Source organism: Thermobia domestica, chromosome 10 (genome assembly GCF_964235325.1).
Source record: "Thermobia domestica chromosome 10, izTheDome1.hap1.1, whole genome shotgun sequence".
In the NCBI taxonomy this organism is placed as follows: Eukaryota; Metazoa; Arthropoda; class Insecta; order Zygentoma; family Lepismatidae; genus Thermobia; species Thermobia domestica.
In genome coordinates, this window is record NC_137463.1 from 153,461,793 (window position 1) to 153,478,674 (window position 16,882).

Here is a 16,882-nt window from a genome sequence, read left to right on the forward strand (position 1 = left end):
GTAATTAAAATAATAATTTAATCAAATATATTTACAATTGACACTTAGTAACAATGGAATATGACAAAATAACATTTTGCAAACATGGAAAATTTACAAATAACAAATATCTGATTAAGACTATCAATATCTATTTTCTTCAAAGGATAAGCAAGGAGTCAACCTAGACAATTTAATCTAAAATCTCTTTTTAAGATCTTCGAGATCTATAGATCTTAATTTCCGAAACGTGAGATCTACGGTAGGTTTCTGCTGCATCTGTTTCATCCGATAACAAAATGGTATTGGGAGTCAAAAATCTTCTAATAACAAAGAGACCTACCCATTTTTCAGCCAGAGATTTTGTAAATTTATCTTTTAGAGATGATTTCGCATGGGACTTCACCAGAACCTTGTCTCCAACATTCAACGTGACTGGATTTCTCCGACGCATCATTAGCATTCGACGTTTTTGCCAACTCTTCTCTAAATTTTCCATTGCCTGTTTCCACATTTCTGCTGAACTTCTACCACCAAAATCAGAATCTATAATGTCCCATCGATTTTCTAACGGTGTTGTGTACGGACGTCCATAAAATATTTCGAATGGCGACATCTTCAATCCTTCATGCTCACTGATGTTTAGGGTGAATTGCAATCGTGGAATGAAATTTGACCAGAGTTTTTGGTTTCCAGATATATAAGAGCGTAACGCAGCCTTCAAGGTTTTGATGAAGCGCTCCGCTACATTTCCCCCAGGGTGATACGGGCTCAAACGAATGTGTTTGATTCCTAGACCAAATAAAAATCTCTTGAAGGTCTCAGATACAAAAATGGATGCGTTATCAGTCGAAATGGCTTCCGGAACCCCAATTCGGCTGAATATGTCCATCAATTTATTGGCTACCAAATTTGAAGAGATATTTCGTAATTTTTCAATTACAACATATCTACTAGCATTGTCTACACCAATTAATATGTACCTGAAACCATTTGAATTGGGAAGAGCTCCTACTATATCATACATCCAGTGTGCATTTACACGATTACTATATTCAGAAGCTAAATAACCCATCTTACGCCTGTTTGATTCCTTCATCTTCTGGCAAACGTCACATGTTGAAACAAACTCTTTAACTTCTTCCTTCATCTTCTCCCACGTGAATTTTCGCATCAGTTTTCTTAACGTTCTGTATGTTCCAGAATGTCCACCCACCAGATTATCATTGTGGTGATATTCTATGAGAACTCTTCGTAATCTTTTGGGAATTACTATTTTAAATGGATTAAGGGCAGATTTTGTCCTTTTCATAAGAATCTTATTATTCAAATGATACCCTACTACTTGTTCTCCTTTTTCAATCTTCTCAATAATCATCTTCAGTTCTTCATCCTCCCTTTGTAGTTCGTCCAACGAATTCTCCACTATTGGTAATTTCCACTGGTTCGCAGCTCTCATATTTCCTTTGAACACAGCCAGGCCAACAGGTCCATCAATAATATTGAATTCGAATGGATCGTACATCCTCGTTAAGAAATCTGCTACGGTATTGTCGGCTGACCTAACATGTTTGACTTTAAATGAAAATTGGCATAGGGTTTCAACCAAAGGCCCGTATTTCAAAAGTCTCTTACTATTTCCCAGGATCCATGTCAAAGCTTTGTTATCGGTCAGGACTTCAAATTCATTTACAAGATAATGCTTGTACCTGGATATCGTTTTCACAAGACTGATGAACTCGATTTCGTAAATGCTTCTATGCCTGTCAGCCTCTGACAGGCGTTTACTGAAATAGGCGACAGGTACCAAGTTCCCTTTATCGTTTTCTTGTGACACGCATCCAGCTACACTTTTCCCTGATCCGTCGACGTTGACAACAAAGCGCTTGTTTAAGTCCGGAATTTTTAAAACAACATTTTCTATCAATATGTTCTTCAATTTATCAAGAATTCTCTGATGCTCTTGTTTCCATTCAAATTTTACCTTTGGTGATTTCAGTGCACTTAATGGCCCCATTAACTCCTGGAATTCGGACGCGAATTTTGAATAGTAGTTGAATAAACCTAAAATTTTCATCAACCCTCTTCTATTTCTTGGTGGAGGGATGTTACGAATCGCAGAAACTCTACTGGGGTCGATTTCCATTTGATCTCCCTCAATTAGATAACCCAAATAGTTTATCTTTTTACAAAAGAAATGACATTTATCAGGTGACACCGTAATGTTGAATTCTTTAAATCTTTGTAATACCTTTTCCACTAGAATCATGTGTTCTGATAAACTACGTGACGCTATTAAAACATCATCAAAAAATAATTTTACACCATCATTTATCATGTCACCAAGTACCTTCTCCATAGCCCGAGACAAAATATTACTACCTGTCTTTATTCCGACTGGTAACCGCGTATAACGATAACAGCCTTTAGGAGTAACTATGGTAGTTATATCCCTTGACTCTTTATCTAATAAGCACTGGAAATATGCTCGGCGCAAGTCAATTTTAGTGTATACGGTCTTATCTGCAAGCCCCGTGAGACATTCCTCTAAATTAGGTGAAGGAAAAACATCATTAACAATAAGTGAATTCGCCCTAATGTAATTTCCTACAATTCTATGCGTATTATTCTTGTTTCGCACCAAAAAACAACTACTAGCGAAATTTGAATGATCAACTTCCTCAATTATACCCTCGTCTAGTAACTCCTGAATTTGTTCATAGAAAATTCGTTCTTTGCCCTTTGGTATCGGAAAAGGTGTATCTTTAAATGGCTTGTGTTCTTTCAAATATAATCTAGCAACAAAATTCTTAATACACCCAACTTTGTCAGTTATTACATCCTTATACCTCTCCTTCAAAGAATCAATGAAAGCCATGATCTCCGGCTCGGTGAATTTCCAAGAATCATTTTCAATAATTTGGTTTTTCACCTGTATATGTTTATGGTCTTTCACCTGTACAGGGGTCTGATCCTTTCCTTCACTAGATTGTCTAATATCCTCATCAATGTACTTCTTGTTTCGTTTAATAAGTTTATGAAAGTTCTCAGCTTGATCCAGATCGATATCCGACGCCACTGAATCACTTTCACTCTTGGATGCACAACGTTGTTTTGTTCTAGCGGCTAATCCATCACTCCTCTTAAGATCTTCTGCACAATTCACCAATTTGATATCCGATACATTAATGACCTTCTTCCGGGAATCACGTGTCTTCCGATGCTTCTTTCTTGATTTAGGTTTATTTGCATCTTCAACAGTCTTTCCATCTTCAATCTTCTCCTTAGAATTTAAGTTGTTGCCGCAACCCAAAGATCCTTCCTTGTTGTCAATAGCTAAACTATTAGATGATGTCAGTCCAACCACACATGGTAGATTCACTCTGTCTGTCGCACTGGACTCCTTAACCTTGGATGGTTTCATTGTCTTTAATTTGGTTTGTTTCTTGTTGACACCTTCCAAGGACATTTCAATTGCACCACCTCCATAATTTCCTGAATTATCAATTACTGATCCACAATCTATTTTTCGGATTAGTCCATCAGTTTCCGAACATCTTGGTTCTTGAACTCCTAAGTCATCTGTCTTAATAGGTAGCCTTTGATCACCACTACTTCGAAGAGCTCCTTAACATCTCACCTCAATTGAATTCTCAGGTAGATCAGCCTTGACTTCAGAATCAATCAAAGATCTAAGTTCCTTTAACTGCATTACACTCGGTGCACTTATTTCAAGCATCCTTAATTCAATGTCCCGATAGTCCAATTCACATTGAACCGCTGCATGACTATACCTAGAAACAAACCCATCCTCGCATATAAATAATGACACCATGAATCCAGATAAAACTCCTAAATCCGCCTTTTCAGCAGGTGAATCCCCAAAAGATTTTTGGTCCTCAACGTTTTTTATATCTTTTAACTTACCGTTTGGTTGAACCAATCTCTTGTAGTTTAACTTCAATCTTTTTAGTCCACCACGCAAATTCAAGCAATTCCTAAAGTAGTCAATAACCGAATTCGTCGATCTCAAAAACGGTGTACCCAGTAAACACGAACAGGGTAACTCTTTAACCACCTTAAACCATACCCTCTCACAATGACCTGAGAGATTTACGTTCACTAGAATTTCCATGTTCGTATAAAAATTAAATCCTGATGGTGCATTAACCAACTTCTCTGGAGTAGATTTAATAAATCTCTCCAACCCACAAGCTTGAACCAAGTCTAAACGTATTATATTAAAGCTTGAGCCACCATCAATACAAATATCGGACAAGCGTCCATGAATCCTCCCAACTACAAAAGAAGCCACAGTGTCAGACATCTCACATGGAATGGTTACTGCTGAATTTTTAATTTTCTTTGAATAATCAGACTTTTCAAAACGATCCTTGTATATTCCTAGAGCCTGAGACTTAACTTTCATCTGACTCTGAACATCAAATGAATTAGGTTGATCCAAATGTACGAGTACATTAGTATTATGTTTTCCAGATTTTTCAAAATTTTTGGAATAACTAACATCAGGATTTTGGTTAAACATTACTAAATTCGATTTCCTTCTAGAAATGCCCATCTCCTTATTATATTCCGTCTGATTTCTAAATTCTAAATCATGCCTTTCAGCAATTTCCAATAACTCTAACCTAGACACTGGAACATAATTATTTAACATTTTAAATTTATGATTTGGGTTCATCCCACTAATCATTACATTAACCATGTCGTACTCATTTACCCCGAATTGCAAAATATTCATAGCAATAAATACTGATTTGACATACTGATAAACCGATTCTGACAATCGCTGACGCCTATATATTTTCTCAGAAATAAATTGATGTAAACAAACTGGGGTAATAAACAGACCCACAAGCCTGCCTCTTAATTCACTCCAACTCATTTGATTATTTAAGGCAAATAATATTTCTTTCAAAAAAGCTCCTTGACACTTTCCAATTAACAATGACAGAATCATATTAAGAGAGTAACTAGTGTCTAGTAAAGTCTCTTCAATTTTGGACAAAATGTCAAATACAAGTACGCTATCGCTACCATCGGTTAACTTGACATCCTTAAATTTACATTCAAGAAAGTCGTTCGTTCTCTTAAAGGTATATTCCAACAAAAGATTATGTTCGAAATGCGAGTCTTCATTAATATTACCAAGATTTGGCAACCCTGCATTTACATCACCCCGTAACGGAGGTTCTCTAGTGTAATATAAATGCCTATTATTATGACTTAACCTAGGTGTTAAATTTCTCATCAAAGAAACTCGCTTATAATAATCTCTTAAATTTAGATAGCCAGATGGCGATGATAATCTATTAGCCTCTGACGATCTAAATTCAGATGGAACACAACGACCTAATTGTCCTGAATTATCAAAGGGCTCACTAAAATTTACCTGTCTGTGATCACGAGCAGTTTCATTTACACTGCCGACATTAGCTAATCTACTAAAATTATTAGCAAAATTCTGAGGGCTCACTCCAGATTCTAAATCAACATTCAAGGTTGATGAGCGTCTTCTAGCAAAGCTATCAAAAATGGGTGGAGTCAAAGACATATTCACCTGACCACAGTCAGACCTAGTCTCAAGGTCCATAAAACCGGTACGGTCGAGGGTTACAAATTCTGAATTCTGTTCAGGAATGTCAATAGATACATAATCCCTTGGGCTACACATGATATTCAATAATAAATAAATAAATATCAATTCAAACATTTAACAACCAATTATCATCACAAATGTACCCACTAACTACTGACACTACAGTCGAACCAAACATAAGATCAAATGGAATCAACCTAACAAACACCTTCCTTGCTTACCTTTGCTAATAATGAAAATTTATTACAAGCTTCTTTTTTTTTTTTTTTTTTTTAACTGATGACGAAAGATACACAATAACACTTTAAAAAATTTTCATATATCGAAAAAAGTTAATATTAAATTCAAAATTTATTATGACAACGCTAATAACTATATTAACCACAAATTAGACGCGTAGTATAATTAAACTCTATATTCATATTACCAGACTTAAACAACACAAAGTTATTTTTTTTTTTTTTTTAACTTGGAACACAAAAGTTGTTTTGAGAATTTGGAACAACACAAAAGTTCTTTTGAACTTGGAAGGAAGCCACAGATGTAACGCCCCTATCCAGGCCCAATCACTGCAACGCGGGAAATACGTCGAACGATCTAGCCAACAGAAAGGGCTTTGCGCGGACCAGATACATGCTCAAGAATTACTGGTGGAATGAAAATCCAGAGGTTTGGCAATATGGCAAAATCACAAAAAAGCAGTATAAATTCAATAAGAAACACAACAAATCAGATTTATAATTTTATTTACAATTAATAATACAGATTTCAAAAAAAAATTCTTCTTCTTCCTGGTAGTCAAAAAAAATAATTTTGAAAAAAATAATTGTATTGAAATAATTAAGTCAATTCCTTCTTGGATGAAATTTCAATTATCATTGGATACAATGCACACAAAGGCCAATCCAGGACCTCTCTCATTAAAGGTACAAAATTCCAGATTCAGTTTACAGTCGTCGGAGGCCAGTCCAGGACCTCTTCCATTAAATGCAACAAATTCAGATTATCCACTAACGTTTGAAGCCAGTCCAAGACCTCACCTTCTTCAGACCTAATTTTTACCTATTAAAGCTTCCGAACTATCAAGTTTAATTTATTTCTACCATTTTTTTTTTTTTTTTGTAAAGATTTCCTTCCTGTGTTTGTACTCTCTGATCTAGTCAAGAAATTATTAAATCAGCTAATAATCCAACAAATAAATTAACTTCCTTAAATCCAGAAAAAATATCCTTTTCAATAATTATATTACTTATTATTCCGATGCCTGAGACTCGGATATTAATTTCCAAGCAAGTTATTTCCTCTCTAATTATTTTTAATCAAAAAATATTATTTAACTTCACGCGTAATAATTCCAAGAAAATAATTTTTGAAATCGCAGATTCTGGTGACCAAACCTGAAAAAGACAACATTCATATAACTGAGGTTTTGGGTCCAAACCCTCCACCTCGCTTCCCCTGGATTTTCAGTTGGAACAGGGACAACCGTAATGAATCCTTATTCTTTGAGAATTAAGCAAGCCAATTACTCTCTATTTTGGAGGCAATTACACAACCCACACAAGACGTCACAAACATTGGACTTAAACAGGAACTAACTTAGTACAAAGTTTTAACACTCACCTCATTTTTTCCTTAGTAATATATTACCTCTCTGGAATAATTCCTGGCTTCAATTGACTTTGGACCACTCCATGCAAACAAGAATAATTTTCATTTTATGAGGAGAAAATAGCATAAAGAGAAATCACCGGGCCTGGGGACCTCCGGAGTCCGAAATCAGATCCACTTAATATCCCAAGAGGGAAAAGAAATTGATACCTCTCATGCATACAGTTCCATTACTAATTTAAAAAAATATATTTTTACACATCACTCGCAAAAAACAAAAAAAAAATATTTCGTCAAACCACTCTAAGGCAACAGCTGCTATAACAAACCAACAGCAATTAACAGAAGCACACGAAAAATTGCATACTTCTCAGAATTCCAATACGTAATATATTAACTCGAACAACACTTCACTCCTCATAGCACAAATTATTCTTGTTTTGCACTGTTCTTCAAATAATAATAATATTTCGTCGAAAAATCCAATAATCTTTATCAACTGACTGGATTCCTATTTCACTGCCACTCCATTTTGACAAGCATGGAAAGCGAGACCACATAGAAACATGCAAGCACACAAAGCGAGGTCACAAGCAATCCAACAAGTACAAATTCGTAACGAACACAGCAATCCCTAGTCATGATCCGATCCACAGGGCAGCTTCCTTCCAAGTTACCACACAAAGGTGGGAGCTTGGAGAAGTCAGCTGCGGTCATGCGCAAAGAAACAAAGGTCACCACTAGTAATCCTAACTCGACCGTAAGGTCGCATGGGAGAAAAAAACTCTCGACCGTAAGGTCGCACGGGAGAAAGGAAATCTTTTTACATTTTGTATTTTTTCTTTTTTTTGTAAGTCTTGAATAATGTAAATTAACAGTAGTTAATTTCCTTAGTGTTTTAAATACATAATACAAACAGCAACAAAGAATATTACTTTTTTTTTTTTTAAAAGTGTAACGGTACGTTACAACATCGTGTCCGTGAGTTTTAATGGGCTACTCACATATTCTCATTCTACTAATTATTAAATCATTCATTTACCTTTATCATCCGTCTCCCTTAGCATAATGGGCATAATCGTGGTACGTGAAACTGAAATATTTTCTTACGCTTCGAGAGTAAGAAACAGGTGCACTGTGGATCAGTGGTAAAGAGTTCAATTTTCATTCATGGAGTCCTTGGTTTAATCCCAGCTCACGATAAGTGAATTTTGTGAGTGTTTCCGTCGTTCCAAGTTTTTTTTACGATTTTCTTTCATGTTTCATCATCATCGTCTCCTTTAGCCTAACCCGTATAATCATGGGATGTAACACCTACCTTCGTGCTTGCAACGACTTATTCTTTCAGATGGATACTTAGTGTAGTAGAGAAATGTTCCGCAACCCTTTTCAATTTGCTACAGAGCATAGATTATCCATGACGACTTAAAATGTATTATAAGGATAGTGTTATTTTAAATACATACTACAAATAAAAAAATACCAAAATTATCACAAACCTAAAGTAGTCGAGTGAAAACCCTTCTAATTCTAACCGTCTAGCTTGCTATTTTTGAAATCAGACGATGATATAAAGCATCACCAGTAGCATCACCATTAACGGAAAAAATACCTCTGAAATCGATTGCAGAACACGACGAAGAAGAAGCAGAAGATGAAGAAGAAAAGGAAAAATTAGTATCACCTATAAGGAAAGAGCAACACACACATTAAAACAAGTTACTTGTATCCAGATTAATTTAAACATTCCAACAATACATCTTCTTTCTTTCAGCACAAACAACTAATCATATACTTTATAGATATACCAATTCAAAACAAGGTTCACATTTATTAAAATAAAACATCAAATTTTGTCTACAGCTAATTTAAATTCTTTATTTTTCTTTTCTAATATTATATATATATATATATATATATATATATATATATATATATATATATATATATATATATATATATATATATATATATACACAATTTTTCTTTCTTTTTTCTTCATTTCGGCTTTTTATGGCAGTCCAAAAATCACATCATCCTTCACCATTTCTTTTTCTTCGTTCTCTTTTTCCTTTTCCTCTTTTATCGTTTCACTTTTTCTTCGCATACACTTACCATGTAAGTCCCATTTTACCCCCAACATAATTTTATCTACACTTTCTCTTTCTTTTTCCTCTTGATAAAGTTCTAATAGCGTCGCATTGACAAAATCATCACATGTGTGCCATCTTTTTATCATTTTATTGTTTGGACACATACTAGAAATATAGTACACTTTATTATTTCCTCTTCTTATTTTATCTTCACAATATTCTACACTGGTCATTGCAATACTACGCGCGGCTGGCATAATATTTTCTGGAAATAAAGAAATACGAATTTTTACTATCAGAAAATATAAATTAAACTTCAAAAATTACACCTATCTTGTAGCAACATACTATACTTATAAAATGATTTCTTTTCGTAATGGGAAAGAACAAGAATTAAACCCCTACATATATTAGCAATAATATTAAGCTAAATAGCTAGCTATGAAATACATAATACAATGTTTTAAAATTTTAAAAAATACACCTTTTTGTCTTCTTTTTCTGTTTCTCTTAGCGTATAGCAACAACGCATATTTATGAATGCCATTATTTACTTTTTATGAAAATAATAACCATATTGATTAAACCCACTTACTTACCTACGAAAATATCTCAGTTTGTGTTTCTTCAATCATTTTATCCTAAGTATTCTTAACATTCTTTCATTTTCTGTACAATTTCTTAGTGTAATAATAATCTTTATATTTTTAACAAGATATAAAAATCCTAAATAAAACAATACCTATTCATTAGTTTTCTTTTCTCTTAAGCAAATGACACACGATACCAGTAAATCTCACAACTCCATGCAATTTAATTATTCATCGAAAACTTCAGTTTAGTTCTTGAAATACTACACTAATTTATGACTCCTATAGCTTCGGCATTGAACAAAATGTTAAACTATATTTACTTAGCACGAAAAATCAAAATTAACTTTTCCTTCCTTCTTTCTTTCTTATTTTTAAAAAACAAATTCATACAGTTAATACTATAACTATCATTTTTTACCAATGCCATTCCTATACTAACCAATAGTTTTATCTTTAAAGCAAATAACTGTTCCACTGAATATTGCAACTGTATTCATTTGACTTATACTTGTAACACCCGAGTTCAATTCCCAGTGGTAACTTATATAATTTCAATTCCTCATTTGAATCTTGTAAATATAGGTTTACGTTTCATACCGTCTTGCTGGTGAATGTTATGAATATATTTAACGCCCCGCAGTAACTTATTCGTACACTTTGAATATTCTATGTTTGTACCTTGCAACAAAAAACGTTTTACGACTAATGTGTTTTGCTAAGCAAACACCGTATCTGTGGGGTTTTCTTCGTTTATCTTAACCTAACTTAAAAATAAAAAGAATCAAACGTTACTTTACATGATGAACATAAATTCGTTTTACCTAAAAGAAATAAATAATTATTAATATTATCATACATATTCTAAAAGACGAAAAGCTGTTATGGATATTTTTTATCTGAAAGAATGATATAAAACTCACCAATTCGTAAAAGAGAGAGAGACACGTCACTGCTCTTTGATCAGTGTTTCGTCTTCGGACAGGTTTGAACATAGAAAATCTTGCTTCAGGTAGTTTTCAGCGTCTCTTGAAGACGCATCCTCTTTCAAAATGTACTGTAAATAAACAAGAATGGAACGTTACTTTACATAGTGAACATGAATTTGTTTCCTGAAAGAAAAACAAGTAATTATCATTGCAGCACTAACAATCTTCACATTTTAAGAAGATATAAAAATCTTAAATAAAGCAATATCTATCCATTAATTTTCTTTTCTCTTAAGGAAATACCATATGATACCAGTAAATATCGCAACTCCATGCAATTTAATTATTCAGTCGAAAATTTCAGTTTAGTTAATGAAATACTATACTAATTTATGACTCGTATAGCTTCGGTGTTGAACAAAACGCTAAAACTCTATTTACTTAGCACGAAAAATCAAAGTTAACTTTTCTTTCCTTCTTTCTTATTTTAAAAAAAGAAATTCATACAGTCAATACTATTAACTATCATTTTTACCAATGGTATTCCTATACTAACCAATAATTTTTCCTTCTTTAAAGCAAATAATCGTTCCACTGAATATTGCAACTGTATACATTTGACTTATACTTGTAACACCCGAGTTCAATTCCCGGTGGTAACTTATATCATTTCAATTCCTCGTTTGAATCTTGTAAATATATGTTTATGTCTCATACAGCCTTGGTGATGAATGTTATTAATACCTTTAACGCCCCGCAGTAACTTATTCGTACAGTTTGAATCTCTAATGTTTGTATCTTGCCACAAAAAGGTTTTATGACTAATGTATTCTGGAGGGCAAACACCGTATTTCTCGGGTTTTCTTTATTTATCTTAACCTAACTTAAAAATAAAAAAGAACCAAACATTTTACTAAAAGAAATAAGTAAATCTTAATATTATCATACATATTCTAAAAGACGAAAAGCAGTTTTGGATCTTTTTTATCTGAAAGAAAGATATAAAACCCACCTATTCGTAAAAAAAAAGAGAGAGAGATGCGTCACTGCTTCGTCTTCGGACAGGTTTGAACGTAGAAAATCTTGCTTCAGGTAGTTTTCGGCGTTTCTTGAAGACGTATCCTCTTTTAAAGTGTACAGTAAAGAAACAAGAATGAAACGTTACTTTACGTAGTAAACATGAATTTGTTTCCTGAAAGAAAACAAGTAAACATTTATTTTATTATATATTTTAAGTAAAAGTAGTTATTTATCTTTTATTGAAAACAAATATATATAACTTATCTAAAAGTAGAAGATAGATGCGTCACATTCCTTTGAGCAGATCATATTCTAACAGGTTTAAACGCAAGATAATCCTGTTTTCATTTCTTCTATTTCTCCGTCTTCTTCATATATATTTACATGTATACGCAAAATGTTGAGTAAAATACTATATAGTTGCATATACATGTAAAGGTAAGGGAAATGTCTAAGTGCTACCTTTGAAGTACAGTTGAAATAACAAAAAGAAAATGAAAAGATAAAAGAGGAAAGCACAAAAGGGTTTTGAGAGTAATTATTTTTAAAAGTAACCACCATGCATTTCCTCAGTGTGGTAATAATGGCTTCTTCAGGAGTTTTGTACAGTGCAGCAGCGCTCCTCTCCCGCTGCTGAAAATTAATTACTTTCAAAACGAAAGTCTAACATTAAAAAGAATCGAATGACGTCACTAAAAGATGGAAGTCTATTATACACGTTCATCATCATCATCTTTAAACATCGCAAGTTTACTTTTTTTAAAAAAAGAATGAACTACATACGTGTGAAGAAAAATATTAAACCAAGACAAACATCAACCAAAGTGAGGAGTGTTAACGTGATGTTCTCACGTCAAGTGACGCAATGCTGAAAACAGAAGATAGCCTATATCTAAAGAAAGAAACACAGACCTATCCTATATACAGAAGAAGTAGCAATGTAGTTTTCTGTGATATAATACATGATGCATTTTTACATAGCTCTGCACATGGTGACATCAGGTCCGCAATTTGAATTACACTATTGAAGATGTACCTACACTCTTAGCCAGCTAATGGATTCTGTAACTGTATCTGATCACCTACACCTTGAAAAATTGCACAAATCTGAAATTTTTCCGATGAACCCTTTATGCGAAAAACGGTTGCATCACGTAACGGCCAACAAGTTTTGATAAGTGATGACACTACGGATAAAAATATCTATGCCCCTCCTAACTCGAGCAATTCCTTAAAGTCAATGCTAACAGGGGTTAATACAAATGAAAACCATTGCTGATAACGGGCTTGCGTGTACAAATTTCTAATTTCAGTATCGTTTTTCTCAATATGATGGTACACACTCTTTAAAGAAACATAAGACTTCATAGTTCCCTTGGTAATACTTAGATTTTGTAAACAAAGCAGCTGTAGTTCCACGTGAAATTCGAACTACATTATCTATCATCTAGAGTCGAACTCAAGTTTCCCATAACATAGGCATGTACACTCACGAAAAATAAATGAAATAATTATTTCCAATACCAATACTATTTAAAAAAAATAACTATCTACGTTACGAAAACAACATTTAAATAAGCACTGAAATAATAATCAAAACCACTTCGACTATATAAATACTATATTTATAAAATTATTTCTTTCCGTAATGTTAAAGACCAAAAAATAATCCCCTACATATACTAACAGTAATAGTAACTAAATAACTAGCTACTGAAAATACAATAAAATGCTAATCACTATATTCAGGTAAATATTACATTAAAATTCATTCTATTCTCCAAGAATCAGAATATCCCGAGGCTATACGAGACATGAATTTACATGTTAACTTGGAATCGGTCAAGAGTCAAACTCACGTTTCCTACACAGAAAGTACGTGCACTAAATGATTTGCCGCGAATATGTATTGCTTTCAGCAAGTAGTGTCGAAGAACAAGAAAAGAATTAGTACATATAATGACATTAATTGTAAACTAAATGCTAAACACTATATTCAAGGAAATATTATATTAAATTGCATTCTATTCTAAAAGAATCAGAATATCTCCGAGGATATATGAGACAAGAATCTGAACCATATGATCTTCCTGTACACACGAAATAGAAAGTATTCTACAGTTGACAAATTAATTCGGGAACAAATGAATTAATCTGGATCTTTTTTGTCTCATTATCTTTGGAATAGTTATAATTTGATAACTTGTTAAAATTGTTACTGTAATAGGAAAAGAAAGTTTGTCAACTGAAGAATGTTTTTTTCGTGACTGTAAGTGCGCTCAATTAGTACCCGCGAAGATGTATTGCTTTCTAAGACAAACAAGAAAAGGTAAATCAAATGACGAATTACAATAGCCATGTGTTACTTTTTTTCAACAAATCTGAGAAAGCGGATAGATCTAGCAATGTAGTGTTCTGTGATATAATACATGATGCATTTTTACATAGCTCTGCACATCAGGTCCGCAATTTGAATTACACTATTGAAGATGTACCTACACTTATATCCGGCTAATTGATTCTGTAACTGTACCTGATCACCTACGTCTTGAAAAATTGTACAAATCTGAAATTTTTTAGATGAATTCTTAATGCGAAAAAAGGTTGCATCACGTAATAGCCAACAAGTTTTGATAAGTGATGATACTACGGATAAAAAATATCTATGCCTTCCTAACTCTAGCAATTCCTCAAAGCCAATGCTAACAGGGGTAATATAAATCAAAAACCATCGCTTATAATGGGCTTGCGTGTAGAAATTTCTATTTTTATATCGTTTTTTTTTTCTGAATATGATGGTACATACTCTTTAAAGGAACATAAAACTCCATAGTTCCCTTGGTAATACTTAGATTTTGTAAACAAAGTAGCTGGAGTTCCATCCACCTGTAGTATAGGAAAATGAACTGAATGTTTATGTAAGAAGGACTCCATTTCAAATTATATTTTAAGACAGACAAAAAAGCTAATTCAAATGAAAAATTACAACGTTAAATGATAATACGTATAAGAATTTAAATAATCACTATTTTTAGCAATTAGGTAGCACCTCAGAGATGATTAAAAGAGAAAGAAAGAGGGAACAACAACTATGTTTTATCTTACTACAACGTAGAGCTTCAGTATGCTGACAATCTCTTCTAATACACAGATGAGCACAACACAATTCCTAAAAGTCTACTTCACTCTGTTCAATGGTCTTTATTCTACATTCGTATGACGTCAAATAAAAACGTCACACGAAATTTAAACATTTTAAATATTACATTTCAATACATCCATTTCTTCTTTCTTTTTAAAATGAGGATTTAATGTATACTTACCCCTTTAGCGACATGACGAAGCACTCACCTATCTGAGAAAGGCGACTTACGAAATTTCACAAGCCCTCATCAAAATCTCATGCCAATCGTCTCTACATTGTTCAGGAAATGTCCTAATCGAAGAAAAAATATATTCAATTATGTCAACAAGAATAAACTAACACCAACATGGTTGAAAGGTGCTAAGCAAAAATACGATATCTTGCAAACACACGAACAAAAAAATTCATAAATCCCATATATTGATGAGGAGTTAGGTTTAAATAAATTTATATTTCAAAAATCTATTAAAATTGATTAATATAAAGACAACAAAATGTAACAGAATTAAAGACAAGAAATTACAAAATTTAAAATTAAGTAAAAGACAGACATTAATAAGATATTTCAAAATTATGATTAGATTGTAATGTTGTTCAAGTTATTGTTTTTGTTTTATGTAAGTTGTAAACACAGACATGTGGATTTGTAATGTTATGATGACGAAGGACAACAAATAAGTAAGTTGCAGAGTTAAGAGCTATTATAAGAGTTATTGTAAGATTTATTTGTAAGAGCTATTGTAAGATTTATTTGTTAACATCAAAACAATTTTGGGATGTGACAAAACTGGCAGATTACGGAGATAGACGTCTGGAGATTTTGTTTATTTGATCATCATTGCAGAAATGTGAATTTTGGCAATGAGATAAGCAAACACGTAGAGTGACGTGAATTAAGGTAGCAGTTTAGAAATCAACATTTTTCAAATAAATACCCTACCTTGGATGGAACGAGATCATTCAAAGAGCATTCAAAGATTAGAGAGGAGCAGAGAAAATCAGCGGACAACGAGAGTACTAGACAGCGAATAGTTTACGAGTCATGGTGGAGTATTATCAGTCATTAAGTTTTACCATCGTTTAAAGTTTTAAATCCTGGTAGTTGCATCGTTCCAAGTCGTTGGAGTTTGCTAAGCTGCACCTTGTTTTCAGAAGACGACCAACAACATCAATTTGAGAGGTATGTGTTTGCTATCTGATCATCGTTATCAAATAGAGGAAACAATGAGGCTTTGTCAGTTGTGATCTGGTAATGTTTTGCATATCCTGTACACACAATACAAATTACACATCCATGACAAATCACTTTAATGAAAATACAATTTTAATAATGAAACTTGGCATTGTGTTTGCTTTCTTGAGATAAGTTTACTAAATTTTTCCTGGACATTCTAGAGAATGTTCAGAGGACAATTTCCCTACTTTCAGAGCTACGCAATTACTAATATAAATAAACAGGATGTTGGCTATCTATTTAATGCGTTATAATTATGAGGATGATAATCTTGATTTATTGTTACAGACACCTGTAATTTATGATAATAATATTTCAGTAATGTACAAAGTAATGTCTATGGGTTATTTGAATCAAAATTTTTGAATATTTTATAAATTACTGAAGGTAGTGTACTTTGCTAATGAGAAATATCATACGCTAGACAGGTCAAAGTGTGAATTTAAAACCTTTTTGTATTTTTGAGTAGTTATTACACTCGATGACAAGGCTAAATGTTTAAACAGTATAGTATTTAACAAGTCATTAGCGAATTGTCAACAAAATTCAGAGAAATATTTAGGCGAAGTTTTATTTGAATACACACACGCTGGAGTAATATATTCATCATTAAAAGGAGGATATCGAACTAAATTAGAAAATCATCAGGGAATAACATCAA

The 16,882-nt window shown here is 33.0% G+C and overlaps 2 protein-coding genes across 4 annotated transcripts in view; one reads left to right on the plus strand and one right to left on the minus strand.

Annotated features, from left to right (window-relative positions):
• LOC145662781 (methyl farnesoate epoxidase-like) overlaps positions 1-16,882 on the plus strand; it is a 733,391-nt gene that overhangs the window by 153,989 nt on the left and 562,520 nt on the right. The window lies entirely within an intron of this gene.
• Positions 1-16,882, minus strand: part of LOC145662780 (uncharacterized) — a 114,231-nt gene that overhangs the window by 2,170 nt on the left and 95,179 nt on the right. The window contains exon 2 of one of the 3 annotated variants that reach the window (XR_014127104.1): positions 8,710-8,894. Coding sequence is in view for 1 of the 3 variants with exons in the window: in XM_081728653.1 (XP_081584779.1) it covers positions 3,608-5,713 (2,106 nt within the window). In the remaining 2 variants the exon portion in view is untranslated. Of the gene's footprint in view, positions 1-3,486; positions 8,895-15,047; positions 15,279-16,882 lie in introns of those variants that run through there. The other 2 variants (XM_081728653.1, XR_014127105.1) reach the window with 2 other exon arrangements.